Source organism: Bacillus rossius, chromosome 5, assembly GCF_032445375.1.
Source record: "Bacillus rossius redtenbacheri isolate Brsri chromosome 5, Brsri_v3, whole genome shotgun sequence".
Classification (NCBI taxonomy): domain Eukaryota; kingdom Metazoa; phylum Arthropoda; class Insecta; order Phasmatodea; family Bacillidae; genus Bacillus; species Bacillus rossius.
In genome coordinates this window covers 81,982,682-82,003,204 of record NC_086333.1, presented here as the reverse complement: position 1 = coordinate 82,003,204, position 20,523 = coordinate 81,982,682, and the positions used below count along the sequence as shown (strand labels likewise).

Sequence of the window (20,523 nt, the reverse complement as noted above, 5' to 3'; positions counted from 1 at the left end):
CAGCATACAATTTTGAAAGGACTATCTGGGGGCAACTATGAGTTGTGTCTCGATGTTTTTTACACAAAGGCATGTTAAAGACAACCTTTGCCAAATTTCATGTTGGTATCCAAATATGAACTATCCTTCACAAATAGAAGACTAACAGAATGCACTATTAAGCCTCTGAGTGTAACCTTTAGACGCAAAACCTTTTCTGGCTGAGGGTCTCATTTTATATATCGAGGAGGGATGACCGGCTATTCCGAGCTCATTATACATAAAAAAAATCGATGTTGTAAGTTGAAAACTCAAGGTTCACGTAAGTTGGTCTGAATTCATGAATTTGCAGTGAACTTGTACATTTCCAGCTCAAATAGCCCTCACTTCACAAAGCTTATGCTTTTTAAAAATTGTCACCATTGTTTAGTCAGACATGATACCTTAATTTCCATGTGTCAGAAAAGCTAGATGCATATTCATATTACTCGTGTCTAACGGAGACCATTTAGCGAGTTCTCAGCATTTACAACATAATTCGCTAGGATACTTGCCTAATAGGTGTTGCTTCAACCAGAAGTAACAGGTGATTGTAAAATGTGAAAAAGGTACGCGGTCATGTTTATTTTGAAGGATGTGGTAAGTCAAAAACTATCCTTAAGAGTAGACTATGAAAAAAACAGAGTATAAAGGAACAAATACAAAGGAGGTGCAAGTAAATTCTTCCTTGTACGAAATGGTGCCAAGGAGAATACAGGTGCATATCTTGCACTAAAGCTGCGTGCGGAGTGTTAGCGCAGTGGTTGTCTCATGCCAGCGAGCGACTGGATGGTTGATGAGGGTTGGTGGTGTCGGTGTTGGGCAGGCACCCTGCTCGCCTACACGCTGGTGTCCACCTGCGTGCTGATCCTCAGGTACCAGCCTCACTCCACCAACCTCATAGAGCTGCTGCCGCAGTCTCTGAGGACGCCAGTTAGGGGCTCCCCCACCAAGGAGAACATCGGCAACGGCCAGGTGAGTCCGTGTCTCCCACCAACACTCTCTTCATAGCTGGACTTTCCCACACAGAACAACATTGAACATGGTTAATTGAGTGGCATTTCTCCCTCCATCAGCACTCTCCTCATGGCCGGACTTTCCCACAAAGAACAACGTTGGGCATGGCCAATTGAGTGTCCTTTCTCCCTCCATCACTACTCACACGTAGCAGGACATTCCAACAAAGAAGAATATTGAATTTGGCCAAGTGAGTGATCTTTCTCCCTCCATCAGCACTCTCATCATGGCCGGACTTTCCCACATAGAACAATTTTGGGCATAGCCAATTGGGTGTCCTGTCTCCCTCCATCAGCACTTTCCTCATGGCCGGACTTTCCCACAAAGAACAACATTGTGCATGACCAATTGGGTGTCCTGTCTCCCTCCATCAGCACTCTCCTCATGGCCTGTGTGCCTTTCGTTAGGCCAGTAAAACACTTGCTCAATAAGAAAACTTGAATTATTTAATATTTTCATGTTATCTCTGATTGCTAGGCACTATGCCATGAGGTGAAACAAAACTGAATTTTTTTAAAAAGTATTTAACATATTTTATTGCACATTTCTTATGCTATTAAAATATGGAGAGAAATAAACCCCAGTAGACGGGTCCTGATCGCCCTAAAGTAGAAGGTGTGATGTTCGCGACGGGGAAGGTGTGATGTCGCCGCAGGTGATGTACGGCAACCAGCTACAGCCGGACCAGCTGAGGCAGGCCCTGGGGGGCGGGGAGACGCAGCCGCCCCCACAGCCGCCCCCGACCGCCGCCCAGACGGCGCTGCACCAGCACCAGCAGCGGGTCATGGTCCGCCGCGTCACCCGCAGGTAGCACGGCACCACTCGCTGGTGCCTCGTGTACCACACGGAGCCACCACCTGCAGCAGGGCACCCGCTAGGCTGACTCACTCGCGTTGATTTCGTGAAAACGTGAAAAAAAATTGGTTCTCTATAAAGTCGGTTTACGGACGATAGTTAAATGTGACAACGTCATAACAAAACATTGATGAAATGATTGCATACTTTTATGTATAAAATTGAATCATTTTTATTGAATTATCACTATTTCGTACGGATACAAAGAAGGAGTGAAATGAAATCTACAATTTAATTGATAAATTTACTTTTATTTGCGCTCATTAATTCAAATACGATTATTACTTTAACGAAGAGATTATTTTTAACTATAACTTTTATACATGTTTGCTATTCAACTTCTTCCAATCTGTGTTATTCTGTTAAGGATAGGACGATGATAGGAAACGTAGGAAACGAATGGGAGTGTTTCAAGTTTAATGTGCCTCGAAAAAGTCAAATCGATGGTTGTTCCAATCGAGTGGAAGAGAGGTAGATGCGGCGCAAGCGTACAATGAGCGTAACGGGACACAGCGTAACGGGACAATTTGCGTAACTAGACACTTTTACGTGCGTGCAGCCGGCGTTCATCAATTTATTATACGTTGTCACGTCAAAAACATAAAACAGAATGTTATTAGTTTGGACATAAAAGACTACTAGATTCCCCTGAATGTCACAGAGAAAACCCAAATAACGGACAAAAATTATGATGAATACACAAAAAACACAGAGAGCAAACCCAAAAAACAACCGATGAAAAAAGTTGAATGTAGGGGTAGCATTAAACAATTCGTGGAATAAATTAGTCAGAACAATATCGCAGCACACACTAACACAGCGGGCTGGAAAAAAAACGAGACTTTTTTCAACAGAAGCAGTAAATAAAAACAATACAAAAATGACCTCGCACAAGACAGCGGCAAATGGAGGAATCGATGGGTGATAAAAAAACCCAGCTAATTCGGTCAACGCAACGACAATGCAACGACGCACTCAGGAACTCTAAAATGAAACACAGACAAACACAATAGGCTTCTCAAGACAAAACAGATTCGAATATTTGGGAACTGTTTATTTTTTATTGGAAGCCCAACTGTTTTCGTCTCTACTGTGTTATTGTTGTTTCTTATTCCTTCCTCGGAAATAACTGTGCTGTCTGTACATTTAACATTTGACATCGGCTGATTTTGGCTTGTTTCGTGTTTGAACATTAATTTCTTTGTCCGTTCTTCGGGGGTTTCCTGTATGACTTACAGTGAAAATTATAACGAGGACTCGCACCCAGCCCTCAGGAATACTAGTTCAGTGCGCTTCTTCGCCCTGTTATCGTCTAAGACCGTCGCCTTGTAGGTACTTGGCTCCTATCAGGGCTTTGTTGAGTATTTAATAAACTGGACAAAATATCGTTCCATAGTTTTGTCGAAGTTTTATGCCAAAACGGAATTATTACAATTCGGGGGACGGGGAACATTATGGTTACTGCAGTCAAGTTCATCTGGCGCTGTGGGCGACATTATGTCGGTGTGAACAATCTTGTAATAAATAAATACTATTAGGTAAATTGTCGTGAGTTAGCTGAATTTGTTGGCATAAGTAGAACAAATTGTCAGTATACACTGTCATAAAGTCATAATAATGCCACACTAATATTAATTTTTTTCTAAATTACGTTTTATGGACTATTTTTTTGTAATAACTATATTTAATAATTGTATTTTGTTTCCTTGATCACGTATACATTGGTTATTCTACATCATAATACAACAGTAAACATTTGTTTTGTAGGAAATAAAAAAATGCTTATGAGTCTGGCCATTCGAGTTAATTTAGAAAAAACCAATGTTATCTGGCCCACGAAACGAGAGAGTTGTCCAACGCTATCAGTAAAATTGAAACTAAAAAAAAAGTAAAAATTAAAAGCTACCAGCTACGTTGTGTTAATATTATTCTAGGATGAATTTAAGTAAACTATATTAGCAAAAATAACGTATAAAAGACCATTCCTTCTACACAAGCACAAATGTGATGGTTCATTAAGGCATTGATTACACACAGTTTGCCAGCCGTTATTGTCGACTTGAAGCGTCGGTGCTGGCAACACCGCAATCACCGTGAGAGGCCTTGGCTAGGACTTGTTGCTCGATCAGGCAAAAACGCCGCAGGGTGAGCTGCAACTGCACTGTCATCGTTGCTATTGCAATTCTCGAGGTCAGAGTGCCCGATCCGAGCATCTAACCGCAGCCTCTAGTCGTGGAGATGGATGACAGTCTTGGACGGTGGTGTGTGGTGCCCCTCGCAGCTCGCCCGACAGCGACGACACCTACCCGGGCGAGGAGCCGGAGGAGGACTTCTCCATGAGGGACGACCAGTTCCTGGTGTCGGACCGCAGCGAGAACAAGTTCTACGGCACGGTGCACGGCGGCGGGTCCGGGGGCGGCTCGACCGGCGGCGGCGTGGCGGGGGCGGTGGGCCCCAGCCTCGGCTACATCGGCCGCCGCCTCCAGGCAAGCACCCGTCCCTCTCATCACTCCTTGGCAGTGGCGTCGTGCCAAGTTCGCGCCGATGCACTCATAACTCCTCGAGTACCGATACTCAAACCGTCTGAGCACTTTCCCACTGTTCTAGTGTAACACAAGTCTCTACCTGAGTGGCGGACGTCACCTTGACAGGGACTCAGGGTCCTCCGCTGTGCTGCTGTGGTGTCTCCGGGTCGGACACGCAATCTGGAGTGTGACAACGTTTGTTCAGCCGATACCAAAATATTGCATCAATCCTAACTGTAATGACATTTTAAAGAACAACCAATAATATCGATGGGTTCACTTTTGGTAGAGACTCGGAAATTTCTCCAGATAGGTCCGGCCTCAGCGGTAGGATTCCAAGTCATTGGTCTGCTCAACCCATGTTTGCTTTTCCATTCGCGTTGATTTCCCTAGCAAGAAAATTTTCATCCTTGTTAATTGGCACTACCTGATTCGCTTACTTCTCTCCTAGCTGGGCATCGCTCACGGTCGTGAAGGGGCGTGCCCAAGTAACTGCGGACCAATCATGAGCATGGTGAGAGTACTTGAAGATTTGCATCCAATGAATACGCGAAATTTTCTTATGTATTTTCGTATTTCTTTCGGCCCCGCCGTGTGGCAAACTAAAGGATAATAATGTTTTCTACAAAGAGCAGAATTCACCAAATTGCAGTGATTTTGGGGTCGCATCTTCACTAACCTCCATGCCAGCTCACCTGCATGACTTCATAAATAAACGATGAAGCATTTCCCATAGTCTTTCTTTTGGGGTATCTTCCCATACAACATTGCAACAGAATTAACAGCACGAGTGTCGCCCAATTGGGAACAAGTTTTATTATTTATAAACGTAGAGACAAAGCAGCAATTCAATTGACATTTATGGCCACAATAATGTTGGATCTGGGAAAGTATGATTATTATTGTGTAAATACCTATAAAAATGTATTTTGCGATGTTGGCGTCGCACAATACGAAGGATATAATTATAAATTTTCAAAAATGATCATCATAATAGTAATCATAGAAAAATTTCAAAAAACCAAAAAAATATATATAAAATTAGTGGTAATGTAGGCATCAATATCAGGTTATTAAAGATAATGGGCGTAACGGATATAAACGCTATTTGTGGTGTCGTTGCGGTTTATTAAGACAATAGAAAAAAAATGTTCATTCTGAAAATATAAGAAATTAAATAACATTCACTATTAATTATAGAAACTTAAGTGTTATTGAAAGGTATACTAGTCAACTGATACATTTAATATATATATATTTTGGAAATTATAGTCAGTTTAATGTTTAAATTAATTAAAACTATATTGAAGAAAGGATTATGATAATCATGCAGGTGTTAACTGAGGGTAAGTAGGATAAAGAGTGTCTGATGATGGATAAGAAGATTCCCATGTGACTGATGGATATTAGCATGATGCAGATAGAGGAAATTAAAGGCAATATGATGGTGTCAATGCTAATGCTGAAGAAGACGAGACCTACAGGTGTTTGTCTCCTTCAGGCCGCCACGTACTTGTGCCCCGCCATCTTCCCGTGGGTGGACACGGGCCCCGCCACTGAGCAGTCGGGCATGTTCGTCATGAAGATGGTGGGACTACTCTACCTGCTCATCGTGGTGTTCGACCTGATCGTGGTGTGCGGCATGGGCTCCACCAGTCCTGCCACCACCTTCTTCCTGGTGCTCTTCCTGCTGCTCATCCTGGCCGTGCTGCTCGCCATCTCCAGGAAGCCCCAGAACAGGTGTGCTTAGAGGCGAGTGTGTGGTGCCGAGTGCCTGTGCTGCTCGCCCTTGTGGCTCCACGAGTCCTGCCACCACCTTCTTCCTGGTGCTCTTCCTGCTGCTCATCCTGGCCGTGCTGCTCACCATCTCCAGGAAGCCCCAGAACAGGTGTGCTTAGAGGCGAGTGTGTGGTGCCGAGTGCCTGTGCTGCTCGCCCTTGTGGCTACACCAGTCCTGCCACCACCTTCTTCCTGGTGCTCTTCCTGCTGCTCATCCTGGCCGTGCTGCTCGCCATCTCCAGGAAGCCTCAGAACAGGTGTGCTTAGAGGCGAGTGTGTGGTGCCGAGTGCCTGTGCTGCTCGCCCTTGTGGCTACACCAGTCCTGCCACCACCTTCTTCCTGGTGCTCTTCCTGCTAATCATCCTGGCCGTGCTGCTCGCCATCTCCAGGAAGCCCCAGAACAGGTGTGCTTAGAGGCGAGTGTGTGGTGCCGAGTGCCTGTGCTGCTCGCCCTTGTGGCTCCACGAGTCCTGCCACCACCTTCTTCCTGGTGCTCTTCCTGCTGCTCATCCTGGCCGTGCTGCTCGCCATCGCCAGGAAGCCCCAGAACAGGTGTGCTTAGAGGCGAGTGTGTGGTGCCGAGTGCCTGTGCTGCTCGCCCTTGTGGCTCCACGAGTCCTGCCACCACCTTCTTCCTGGTGCTCTTCCTGCTGCTCATCCTGGCCGTGCTGCTCACCATCTCCAGGAAGCCCCAGAACAGGTGTGCTTAGAGGCGAGTGTGTGGTGCCGAGTGCCTGTGCTGCTCGCCCTTGTGGCTACACCAGTCCTGCCACCACCTTCTTCCTGGTGCTCTTCCTGCTGCTCATCCTGGCCGTGCTGCTCGCCATCTCCAGGAAGCCTCAGAACAGGTGTGCTTAGAGGCGAGTGTGTGGTGCCGAGTGCCTGTGCTGCTCGCCCTTGTGGCTACACCAGTCCTGCCACCACCTTCTTCCTGGTGCTCTTCCTGCTAATCATCCTGGCCGTGCTGCTCGCCATCTCCAGGAAGCCCCAGAACAGGTGTGCTTAGAGGCGAGTGTGTGGTGCCGAGTGCCTGTGCTGCTCGCCCTTGTGGCTCCACGAGTCCTGCCACCACCTTCTTCCTGGTGCTCTTCCTGCTGCTCATCCTGGCCGTGCTGCTCGCCATCGCCAGGAAGCCCCAGAACAGGTGTGCTTAGAGGCGAGTGTGTGGTGCCGAGTGCCTGTGCTGCTCGCCCTTGTGGCTCCACGAGTCCTGCCACCACCTTCTTCCTGGTGCTCTTCCTGCTGCTCATCCTGGCCGTGCTGCTCGCCATCTCCAGGAAGCCCCAGAACAGGTGTGCTTAGAGGCGAGTGTGTGGTGCCGAGTGCCTGTGCTGCTCGCCCTTGTGGCTCCACGAGTCCTGCCACCACCTTCTTCCTGGTGCTCTTCCTGCTGCTCATCCTGGCCGTGCTGCTCGCCATCTCCAGGAAGCCTCAGAACAGGTGTGCTTAGAGGCGAGTGTGTGGTGCCGAGTGCCTGTGCTGCTCGCCCTTGTGGCTCCACCAGTCCTGCCACCACCTTCTTCCTGGTGCTCTTCCTGCTGCTCATCCTGGCCGTGCTGCTCGCCATCTCCAGGAAGCCCCAGAACAGGTGTGCTTAGAGGCGAGTGTGTGGTGCCGAGTGCCTGTGCTGCTCGCCCTTGTGGCTCCACGAGTCCTGCCACCACCTTCTTCCTGGTGCTCTTCCTGCTGCTCATCCTGGCCGTGCTGCTCGCCATCTCCAGGAAGCCCCAGAACAGGTGTGCTTAGAGGCGAGTGTGTGGTGCCGAGTGCCTGTGCTGCTCGCCCTTGTGGCTCCACCAGTCCTGCCACCACCTTCTTCCTGGTGCTCTTCCTGCTGCTCATCCTGGCCGTGCTGCTCGCCATCTCCAGGAAGCCCCAGAACAGGTGTGCTTAGAGGCGAGTGTGTGGTGCCGAGTGCCTGTGCTGCTCGCCCTTGTGGCTCCACGAGTCCTGCCACCACCTTCTTCCTGGTGCTCTTCCTGCTGCTCATCCTGGCCGTGCTGCTCGCCATCTCCAGGAAGCCCCAGAACAGGTGTGCTTAGAGGCGAGTGTGTGGTGCCGAGTGCCTGTGCTGCTCGCCCTTGTGGCTCCACCAGTCCTGCCACCACCTTATTCCTGGTGCTCTTCCTGCTGCTCATCCTGGCCGTGCTGCTCGCCATCTCCAGGAAGCCCCAGAACAGGTGTGCTTAGAGGCGAGTGTGTGGTGCCGAGTGCCTGTGCTGCTCGCCCTTGTGGCTCCACGAGTCCTGCCACCACCTTCTTCCTGGTGCTCTTCCTGCTGCTCATCCTGGCCGTGCTGCTCGCCATCTCCAGGAAGCCCCAGAACAGGTGTGCTTAGAGGCGAGTGTGTGGTGCCGAGTGCCTGTGCTGCTCGCCCTTGTGGCTCCACCAGTCCTGCCACCACCTTCTTCCTGGTGCTCTTCCTGCTGCTCATCCTGGCCGTGCTGCTCGCCATCTCCAGGAAGCCCCAGAACAGGTGTGCTTAGAGGCGAGTGTGTGGTGCCGAGTGCCTGTGCTGCTCGCCCTTGTGGCTCCACCAGTCCTGCCACCACCTTCTTCCTGGTGCTCTTCCTGCTGCTCATCCTGGCCGTGCTGCTCGCCATCTCCAGGAAGCCCCAGAACAGGTGTGCTTAGAGGCGAGTGTGTGGTGCCGAGTGCCTGTGCTGCTCGCCCTTGTGGCTCCACCAGTCCTGCCACCACCTTCTTCCTGGTGCTCTTCCTGCTGCTCATCCTGGCCGTGCTGCTCGCCATCTCCAGGAAGCCCCAGAACAGGTGTGCTTAGAGGCGAGTGTGTGGTGCCGAGTGCCTGTGCTGCTCGCCCTTGTGGCTACACCAGTCCTGCCACCACCTTCTTCCTCGTGCTCTTCCTGCTGCTCATCCTGGCCGTGCTGCTCGCCATCTCCAGGAAGCCCCAGAACAGGTGTGCTTAGAGGCGAGTGTGTGGTGCCGAGTGCCTGTGCTGCTCGCCCTTGTGGCTCCACGAGTCCTGCCACCACCTTCTTCCTCGTGCTCTTCCTGCTGCTCATCCTGGCCGTGCTGCTCGCCATCTCCAGGAAGCCTCAGAACAGGTGTGCTTAGAGGCGAGTGTGTGGTGCCGAGTGCCTGTGCTGCTCGCCCTTGTGGCTCCACCAGTCCTGCCACCACCTTCTTCCTCGTGCTCTTCCTGCTGCTCATCCTGGCCGTGCTGCTCGCCATCTCCAGGAAGCCCCAGAACAGGTGTGCTTAGAGGCGAGTGTGTGGTGCCGAGTGCCTGTGCTGCTCGCCCTTGTGGCTCCACGAGTCCTGCCACCACCTTCTTCCTCGTGCTCTTCCTGCTGCTCATCCTGGCCGTGCTGCTCGCCATCGCCAGGAAGCCCCAGAACAGGTGTGCTTAGAGGCGAGTGTGTGGTGCCGAGTGCCTGTGCTGCTCGCCCTTGTGGCTCCACGAGTCCTGCCACCACCTTCTTCCTCGTGCTCTTCCTGCTGCTCATCCTGGCCGTGCTGCTCGCCATCTCCAGGAAGCCCCAGAACAGGTGTGCTTAGAGGCGAGTGTGTGGTGCCGAGTGCCTGTGCTGCTCGCCCTTGTGGCTACACCAGTCCTGCCACCACCTTCTTCCTCGTGCTCTTCCTGCTGCTCATCCTGGCCGTGCTGCTCGCCATCTCCAGGAAGCCCCAGAACAGGTGTGCTTAGAGGCGAGTGTGTGGTGCCGAGTGCCTGTGCTGCTCGCCCATGTGGCTCCACCAGTCCTGCCACCACCTTCTTCCTCGTGCTCTTCCTGCTGCTCATCCTGGCCGTGCTGCTCGCCATCTCCAGGAAGCCCCAGAACAGGTGTGCTTAGAGGCGAGTGTGTGGTGCCGAGTGCCTGTGCTGCTCGCCCTTGTGGCTCCACGAGTCCTGCCACCACCTTCTTCCTGGTGCTCTTCCTGCTGCTCATCCTGGCCGTGCTGCTCGCCATCTCCAGGAAGCCCCAGAACAGGTGTGCTTAGAGGCGAGTGTGTGGTGCCGAGTGCCTGTGCTGCTCGCCCTTGTGGCTCCACGAGTCCTGCCACCACCTTCTTCCTCGTGCTCTTCCTGCTGCTCATCCTGGCCGTGCTGCTCGCAATCTTCAGGAAGCCCCAGAACAGGTGTGCTTAGAGGCGAGTGTGTGGTGCCGAGTGCCTGTGCTGCTCGCCCTTGTGGCTCCACGAGTCCTGCCACCACCTTCTTCCTCGTGCTCTTCCTGCTGCTCATCCTGGCCGTGCTGTTCGCCATCGCCAGGAAGCCCCAGAACAGGTGTGCTTAGAGGCGAGTGTGTGGTGCCGAGTGCCTGTGCTGCTAGGCCTTGTGGCTCCTGTGCTCCTGCATGCCGACCTTCTGAATAAAGGTAACATTATTTAATAAGTAAGTTGTTTTAATACATATATTTTAAATGTTAATCTAATATAATTATTTTTTAAATATGTGATTGCTTTTAAAATAGACAATATTTTTAATAACGTAAACATTTTTATAAAGTGATAATTTGTAGCTAAATGCTATTTAGGAAATCATTGAAGTTTTTCTCCTCTCGTTATTATTTTCTTGGTGTTTTGTACCTTGTTTATACAGTTTTGTTTTGTCTTTATGTTAGATATTAAAATCCTTTTGTGTTCTCTTGCATATTGTGAAATTAAGATGTCTTGAATATTTAACTATGTTTTAATAATTTCACGGTAGCGCGCATGTTTAATGCAATTAATATATTAGGTATTTGAAATAATATTTAATTTTTTAATACTTATAATAATATAAGAATCATTTTTGAATTCTGCAAAAACGTCAAGGCTTGCTATATGAAAGTGATGGTACCTTTTATTATACATCTATAAAAATGTCAACACTATATTTGATTATATGTCTCAATTAATTTTGTTTTGCTAAATTTTTTATTTTATAATTTTAATAACAAATTTAATATATTTATTGCATTTATTTTTAAAAAAATATATAGTTAAATATCATATTGTTACTATTTATAGTATTGAATAATAAATAATTATCAATTTAACATCTGGCATGTACAAAACAAGATAACTGCCTTTGTTTTCAGCGATACAACACACACGAAAAGAAGCTATTTTAATGAGATCCTTTTATACGGATGTGACGCGAGGTTCGAGTAATATATTATAGTTGAGCCCAGTACAATAAACCAGATAAACTTATTAAAATGAATGTTTTTTTTAATTGCCTGAAATCTAACAAGTACTATGAGTAAAAATATCCGCTTGCAAGAAAATTAATGACGTCGTTTTGCCTCTTCTCCTTTGTGAACTGCACTTTCGGTACCATTTTGTTTAATGATTCACGGTATCTCAAGGGCGTGCTAGATTGCCAGTAAAGCCAAAGGGAATATAAGGGGGTTGAACTTCAACGTCAGGCGCGAACCCCGGCGAAGTGACCTTACTCATTAGCCGACACGAAGCGAGTCCATTGTCTATTCAGCATCTGGAGGCGAATTTTACCGTGCCAGCAGGACACATCTTCCACCATGACAAGCCCGTGAGACACTGTACTCTTCTCAGGCCCTACTGCAGCGAATCAGCCGTCGAGTAATCCTAAACCAATGGAGACGCCCAGTGTATTCGATTCTGTAGTTACCGTCTCTGTGCTCTTGAAGCCCTGACTGCAGGGGTAACCCTTGTCCACGGAAACTTGCACTGGAAATGTAGGAGACGAACGGGAGTGTTTCAAGTTAAAGTGCCTCGAAAAAGTCAAATCGATGGTTGTTCCAATCGAGTGGAAGAGAGATAGATGCGGCGCAAGCGTACAATGAGCGTAACGGGACACAGCGTAACGGGACAATGTGCGTTACGTGACACTTTTTTCGTGTTTGCAGCCGGCGTTCACCGATTTATCAGACGTTGTCACGTGAAAAAACGTGATTACGTGACTTGGCAGTTAATTGGCAGTGGCAATGTCTTGTTGCAGGAAGACGCTTCTCTTCATGACGCCGGGACTACCGTTTGTCCCGGCCATCGCGGTGACGGTGAACATATACCTAATCTTCAAGCTGTCCATACTGACGCTCGTCAGGTTCACCGTCTGGATGACACTGGGTACTTACTGTCACTCGGGGGGAAGCCTTCATTTCCCAGACGAGAGAGACACACCCGAAGTTCCCCGAAGTTCACGCTCGCTTTTCTTTTTCTTCCGTACCACAACAGGTGTATTTATTTGGGATGTAGCTTGCTCATCTATCGTTCTATCTCGTTGTATAAAACGGTCTGGCATTAAATTTTGCGGTCGATTAGGATAGGTTAGCTACATTAAAAATACTGTAAAATCATTTTATGGTTGCTTAGAAAATAACTTGTGTCGCGGGCCGCATTTATTTTTACAAGTACAAAAATTGGGAGTTATCGTGGTGGCGCAGATTTGATCCGTCAAACTTTGGATTGGTAGTCAGCCATGCTAACCGCACGGCTACGAGGCCAGGTTGGTAATATTAATTAAGATGTTGTATAAATGCTTATAAAAATTTGTTTTGTGTTGTGGAAGTTTAAAAAAAAACGTATGTAGCTATCCAGCGCTAGGAAACAGTTTACATGATTTCACAGTATCTTTAATGTAGCTATCCTAACCAAATCAACCGTCCAAAATGTTTTAAAGTATTTATAATGTAGCACCGCCATATTTATTTACAATGAACAAAAAAAAAAAAAACCGAATATGCACGATCTGGCGTTTGGCTCTCTCGTCTGTGAAAAGAAGGCTTCCCGTCTCTCGGGTCTCGAACTGTTGTGCTCTGAGTTCATTGCTGTGTCATTACTGGGAAGTCCTCCACTTGATGGTTAACCACAGTCAACAGTCTGTTTGAACAGCGAGAGAGTATTATCGAACTGGCGTATATTTGATTTACTTTAATGCTAGCTTCGCACACGTATATGACAAATTTTATCGGGACCAGTTTTATTTTAAGAGTCACTATAAATAAATATAAAATTATGTCTAATTTTGATTATTTTTTTGTATCGGGTGTTTAAATACATATTTACTTAACCAATGATGTGTCGTTAAGATGACAATCAAAATTACAGAAAGACTGGCTTATGTTTCGTAAATTATGTCCATATGTGATATATGTTTATATATAAGATATACAAGGTTATTACATAACATATTTCAAACGTTCGTGCGCACCACGAACCGGATTGACACGGGAATAATGTTACTTTCTAGAACGTTTCAATCAGAACGTTCCAAGAACGCAGTCAATGAGCCTATACACATCTGGAATAATGTAGCTTCATGGCAGTGAAATAAGTTTTTAAATATATTCAGTAGTTTTCGAGTTTACTTCTTACAAACGAACAAACTATCTCTATTTATAAAATTATATATATATATTGCTAGCTGAGATAGTTTTATTAGTACAGTGCGAAAGAAGTGATGTATTGAAATAGTATATATTTTTTTTCGCATTGACTCTTTTCTAAGTGGGGAGAAAGAGTGAGCGAGAGAAAAGAGAAAGGTTAAAAGGGAAAGAAAAAGAGAGAAATTAAATAGAGAAAAATAGAGAGATAAATAGAGTAAAGAGAGATAAAAAGAGAGAAAATAAATGTAGTCAGAGAGAATTTATATTCTTTTACCCGAAAATAGTAAAACTTATTTAAATTTACTACTTTGGATATGCTTGTAACTAAAGCTGCATATTCTAACTCGTTGACAGGACTTAATATTGCTATCTCTTTAAAATATTTTGATGACATTATCACGTGGACATGCTAGTTAAACAATAAAAATACTGCTTTTTAAATTTTAATATAATAGTATTTAGTACAAGGGGCCACTTTTGTTTTAAATGATTATTCCACCTACCTCCTGCCAAAGCGTTGCCAAGGCACTGCCTTCAGCATACCGATCACAATGAAGCTTGTACTAAAGGTCATTGTACCACTGACGATTTTGTGTTATTTTCAAAGTCACGTATCCAAATTTTGTCAGTGTTGTTGGTCAGACATTGTCAAGAAGTACACACAGCACTGTCGGTTTGTGCCCATAGGACTGGGGATGTACTTCTACTACGGCATCAAGCACAGCACCTTGGAGGAGGAACAGCTAGCCTCCGACTCGGACAACCAGAACATTGAGCTGACTGTCACGGAAGACTCGTACCTGCAGCAGCCACATAAGCAACATCAGCAACATCAGCAACATCAGCAACAGCAGCAGCAGGAGCCCGAGCCACAGTTCCCTCCTCCGAGGCCGGCCCCAGCTGACCTGTTCGTGGCGCCGCAGGCGTTCCCGAGCTGGGACGACTAGACCCCGGCCACCGCATCATCAGGTGGCACGTGATATCTCACATGTCGCTCCATGCCTCCCTACTGGGAATGCTTATAAAAGCTGACTCGTGCTGTCATTGGCAACCTGGGGTCACTGAGTCTGCTACTCCTCACCTAGCGGCCCACGCTACAGCTCCTCTTGAGAACTGGTGGGGAGTATCCCAAACAACAGCCCTCCAAACCTGGCATCACGGGTGATCTCTCACATGTCGCTCCATGCCTCCCTAATGGGAAAATCTTCCAAAAGCTGGCTCGTGCTGTCATTGGCAACCTGGGGTCACTGAGTCTGCTACTCCTCAGCTAGCGGCACACGAAACAGCTCCTCTTGAGAACAACAGCCCTCCAAATTTGGCAGCACGGGTGATCCTCCACGACTGTACAACCCATCTAGCAGCCGTGAAGCTCACCACCCTTCAGACAAGGTGATGTCACAGTGCTTCCGCCTCGGGGTATGTCCTTCCACCTCCGGGTATTTCCATAGTGATGCAGCTATTCTCTAAATGTCTTGAGCATTTCTGCAACCTCTTGTATAGCAGCAGGATGGGATATTCTGTGATTGAACTTTTCCCAATGGAGTTGAGGTAACCCAGAGCTGCAGGGGTGGCTCATCTTCCCCACAGTTTCAATTTTTTTTCCATTGAGCAGTTAATTTGTTGATATACTTTAACTTCTCTTGCTGTATATTAGTTTGTCTAATATATTGCCTATTTAGCAGTGATATACGAATTCTCCTAGATTTTTGCACGGTGTTGCAGAAATATTTCCTGAAATGTACAAGCATGCCCAATCTCTCTCACTTGGCTATCAGAGTGGTCGATATTGTAGAGTCGGGAAGAGCAGGGAGTGGTAGTTCTCACACTTGTCTTTGCGATGCAGCAACGTCTTTGGAATACAATGAATTTTGACGCGTGTTCCAGAACTTGTTTTTGTAAACCAAAGATAAAACTAAGTTCCTGCCCACCTTTTAACAGGAATAATTTTTTAATATTGCTTATAGATATTGGGCGTTGTTCTTTATAATCAAGTTTATCTGAATCGGTTACATTTCTCCCAGTCTTATGACGGGAGTAATGTCATGCTTCATGTTCTGTTTCAACGTTGAGTCTACAAGCAACCGGATAAAACACATTCATTCAACTAACTTCAACACATACATTTTTTTTAGTGAGTACCAATTGTGCTGGTATTGCTTTCGATAAAAATGTTTAAACCATAAAATATCCTCCCCGAAAAAAAATTATTTAGCTCTTGTTACAGGGAGTATTTTCTTGAGGAAATTTTCAGAATTGTTTTTTAAATTCTACTTAATTTTGTTTCCCAATAATTGGTTAAAATCATTTGTGGCATGTGTAAGAGGGAGTGTGAAGTAACAATTATTGGATAGGCTTGTAAGATATGACCACCACCAACTCTGCAGACTCCAGCAAAAGGAAAGATGATCTTCGGTGCAAACCACACTCAATTTATCTATTGGTCAAATTGTTTTGGATGAAATTTCTGTCCCAGTGGTGAATGTCCCAAGAGCATGTTTGGAGGCTGGCTCATAATGTTTCATTAGTGGCAGGAAAAGTTTTGAGGATTCATTGACTTGCAGACTAGGTTTCACACCCTGGTTAGGTGTTATTGGTTCTTTGGCTGCTGTATTTTTAAAGATTATTGTTTTTTCAGTATTGTTGTTTACAGGGCAATTACTGGCGTAAAGTGAATCATAGGCTGTACAAATAATCTTCCACCCGATGCGAAATTTATGAAACAACCCTTTTTAAAGTAAATATTGGACGTGCCGCTAAGTTATTCTCACATCTTTCCAGTCACTACGCATCATTCTGTCTCCCTTTCCAGCCCCTAGCAAAACGGAAAAGAAATCACACTTTAGTTAAAAATAGTATGTTGAGATCAAACATATGATGAAATTACGTTACTTTGTGATAAACATTCGAGATAGAAGAAAAAATGTGTCCGTGACTTTAATGTTTATTCTTTACCGGGTTTCTTCGGTTATTGATGTAAGCTATTCCGATTACGTTACACATGCAAACAAAGGCATTTACAGTCACTGTTAATTCCCAATTAGAAAAATTTCACCCGCCATTGATTAGTAAGGGGAGGTTCAAAATACATGGTTTAAAACTCATATATTTTTCGGGCGCATGTCATCATAAATTTGACTTCATATGCATTAGGGTGACCATGAGACTCATTTGCATTCATTTATTGTCTGCTGTCACAGAAATCATTACTTACCCTGTGTTATGAGTTGTTAAAGATTCTGATCATTAACAAATCTATATCAAATATAAAAAATAACTCTATATAAAAGACTCATTTTTGATATTTAATATAATAAATAAAACTGAACCATATTATTTTAATTTTGCCAACATGAGGCATTACAAACACATTTGTGCTGTAGCAGAGCTGATAAAGAAACATTGGGAGATTTCGTCCGTCGGTAGTAAATATATATATTTGGTCTATAACTGAGGTAAAACATTGTTCTGATGAACGATGAGTATTTGATCTAAGTTCACAAACAACCCTCACAATAATAATAATTATAAAATCTGGTAATGATTTATGACAAGTCATTAGATAAATATTAAGCACTGAAATTCTAGGATACTATGATAAGATTATTGTATTTATTCAGCTATTATTATTCTGTAACTCCACACGCATCAGATTTACAAATATATATTTTAATAAATATTAAATGTTTTTGTTGTTGAAAATTCTTAAATCCACTTTTCTTATTTTTAAATTATGTTCTAGCTCAAAGTATTTTAATCGGTGATCCATAAACAATGTTAAACACGTGAACAACTATTTTAAGTATATCTTTACCACCAAATGATTTTTCAAAATAATCTTTTGACTTTAAACTTGGTACAATAATTCTAAAAAAAAAATTCCAATATTTGTAGCATATTTTTTCAAAGAATTCACTTTGTAAAATACAGCTACACTTTAAAAAAAAATAAAAATAATTTTTTACAAGTTTTACTTAGACATATAGCTATTAAATTCAATTTAACTTAACTAGTGAAGAATTATAAAACACTTTTAGTTTTAATTCAATCGAAGTTTAGTAAATGTGAATCAGGTTTCATCCATTACGAATGTGCAGACTATTTGGTTTCACACAAAATACGTATAAACTTAGTAGTTTATGCGTCTCAAAAACTAAATTTTCAAATCTAAGCATATATAATGATACGTTTAAATACTAGGGTACTGATAACATAGTTGATAATAATGTAAAAATAAAATATTAAATTAATACTAGATAAATTAAAAATTTGAATAACTGTTATGAAAACAGATAGAAAATCTGCAGAAATGGAATGCAGAAAACAAATATTGAATTTTGTAAATTTTTTGTGAAATAACTTAATCAAATATAACTAAAAATAGCCAACAAATATAAATTATTCCATTATGTGCTGAAACTTTTCGTATCAAGGATTAGTAACTTTCGTTAAATAGCGTCAACATTTTAGTTGCTTTGCTTGTGGTTTATTTAACGTTAATACCATTGGTAGAATAATTTTAATATTTTCGGAAAAATAATTAAATTTTTAAACACCAAACTTTATTTCATTAAATTCAATTTTTTTTTTCCTTTTGGAGACACATACACAATTATATGTAAAGTGATAATTAAGATATGTGCAAATAAATACACTCTAGGAGAAGGAAGTTATCCACTATGAAGTGTTGCTCACTATTAATAAATAATTCAATCCAAAACATACTTAAATATAATACATGTGAAATTGTTATTTAAATTAAAAATTAATCGTTATAAATGAATAAGCTTAGTCTTTATATCGTAAAAAAACTGTTATGTGATCGTAAAGAAAAGGAGGCATTACATTAAGTATCATTTCCAGTCAAAACCATACTCAACGTGTTTGCCAGGTGTTAAACTTGTGTCGACAAGTGACTTGTAATAAAACTAGAATGTTACTCGTAAAACATAAACTGTGTTGCTATTGTTTGCTTCGACGCTGAGATAACTATGTTATACAATGCAATAACACTGGCGCTCTCCCAGTTCTATGCAATAATAATGCATTACGTGTAGTACAGAGAATATATCGTATTGAATGTTTATTTTATTGCACCAGATATATAAACTAACCCCCGTGTAAATACACAGTTTAAAGTTACTTATATACATGTATTATATACATACACTGTAAAAAATATATATAGACAACTTAAACGTCAGTGCCTGAGAGACTGAAGTGAAAATTAATAGCACATTTTTGAGCGAGTCTTAAAGCCAAAAATCTTTATTTCGAGGTCGCTTTTAATATTTTAGGAGTATGTATATGTAAAAGATGGCAAACTTCTCAAAATTAATTACTTTATATGATTTTATTATTTTGAAATTCGAGTTTTGAACAGCTGGAAAGTCGTGTTACATAATAAAAATAAATTACGCACAAACAATTAATGTATATTTTTTTAATTTGTAAGTACTAATAAGTACAGACCACGCGATAAATAAATAAAATATAACTTAACAGAAACAGATTTTCTCGCTCACAGATGTGCTGTATCATGTATTAGTTACAGTAGAACCTGTATACAAGGATGTATGTGTGCTCAAATACTAATGCATTTTATCTTACAAGAAGGCCTATTCAAAAACATCTTCATGTCTTTCCTATATGTTCATGTGTAAGAGAATCAGTGCGTGAATACAATATCTGGTTCCACAAAATCTTTGGGGAAAGTAGTAAAGTAAAGAAAAATAAATATTTTTTGAATGTAAATGTTTGCTGGCAAATTATGTAACATACTTATTACAATCATTTGAAAATATGGTTTAGCGGCAAAAGATAAATTTACATCTTTTGTACCCAGAACATGATCTCAAAAATAAATTATTATTGATGACATATTATTGAAATATGATCATAAAGATTTTAATAATAAAGTAAATTTTTCTTGTTGTATCATTCGACTTTGCATTAAAATTAGTATAGCTGTAGCAAATACATAAGTGAATTTAAACATCCTCTTTTAGGTATTCTAAATCACGAAGGTATTTTACTAGTGTTCCTAAAGATATTATGGGAAGCACAGTTTTTTCCTTTATCTCTGTTTTAGTTTACCTTACTTAAATACCAATAACTTTATATTTAATTGTTATCTATTGCTCCTATGAACAATGTAATAATACAAGTGTGTTGTATAATTTTTCTTGGTTTATTAATTGAGGAGGCGTTTAACTATATACCTTCTTTATTCATGTTTTTGTCTTAATGTAACATTGTTTTTTTTAATGCTAAATATTTCTGTTGACAAGACTACGTGATGATTGAAGCATGTTGCAGAGTTTTTGACTGCCATATTTTAGTAGCCTAGACTACAACCAACACGTATATCATACCTGTGATCGCATGAGCGTTTACGAGGTGTAAGATAAGATAAGATAAGATTTAAATCTTTTTAACAAGTTCTGCGTGTTAACCAAATATATATTATTGTTAATTGAAGTGTTTCATTGCCAACAAACCTTTTTGGATGGAATGCTTCCACACATGAAGTTGTTGAAGAATTTTTTTATAATAATATGGCATCGATGGTCATTGAGATGAGTTTTTCCAATAATTTATTAAATGGTTTGTTTTAATGGTAATAAAACATTATGATTAATTTGAATATTGATGGAAATAAAAAATACGTTATTAAAGAATAAAACATGAAGTTTCGTTTTGTAATTTTTTCGTTAAAGAAAGCCTAAAACCTGAGCCATTTATCCCGGAGTGTTCAAAACCAAGCAGGGTCAAGTCCCAGGGCTTGACATTTGTGCCCACGTGCTAGGCCAAGAAATTGTTGTTGTTAATGTGATTATACCAAAATTCATCTGCGGTAAAAGTTGGAATATTTTTTTCTAGTTCCATTGTATAATTTACAATCATAAATGATGAACAATCAATTTCTAAGAAATTTGAACTCTATGACAGTTTTAAGAGAAAAAAACCAATATTAACGTATTATGCAAACGTAGATATGACTAGTGTAATCTAT

General features: G+C 42.7%; 1 protein-coding gene across 1 annotated transcript in view; it reads left to right on the top strand.

The window, feature by feature from the left end:
- The window catches only part of LOC134532395 (probable cationic amino acid transporter), a 77,252-nt gene extending 57,059 nt beyond the window's left edge, over positions 1–20,193 (top strand). Inside the window, exons 8-13 of the mRNA XM_063368835.1 lie at positions 845–993; positions 1,691–1,842; positions 4,172–4,376; positions 5,917–6,155; positions 12,125–12,252; positions 14,199–20,193. Coding sequence (XP_063224905.1) covers positions 845–993; positions 1,691–1,842; positions 4,172–4,376; positions 5,917–6,155; positions 12,125–12,252; positions 14,199–14,458 — 1,133 coding nt within the window. The 3' untranslated portion in view covers positions 14,459–20,193. The remainder of the gene's footprint in view (positions 1–844; positions 994–1,690; positions 1,843–4,171; positions 4,377–5,916; positions 6,156–12,124; positions 12,253–14,198) is intronic.
- Positions 20,194–20,523: the final 330 nt, after the last annotated feature.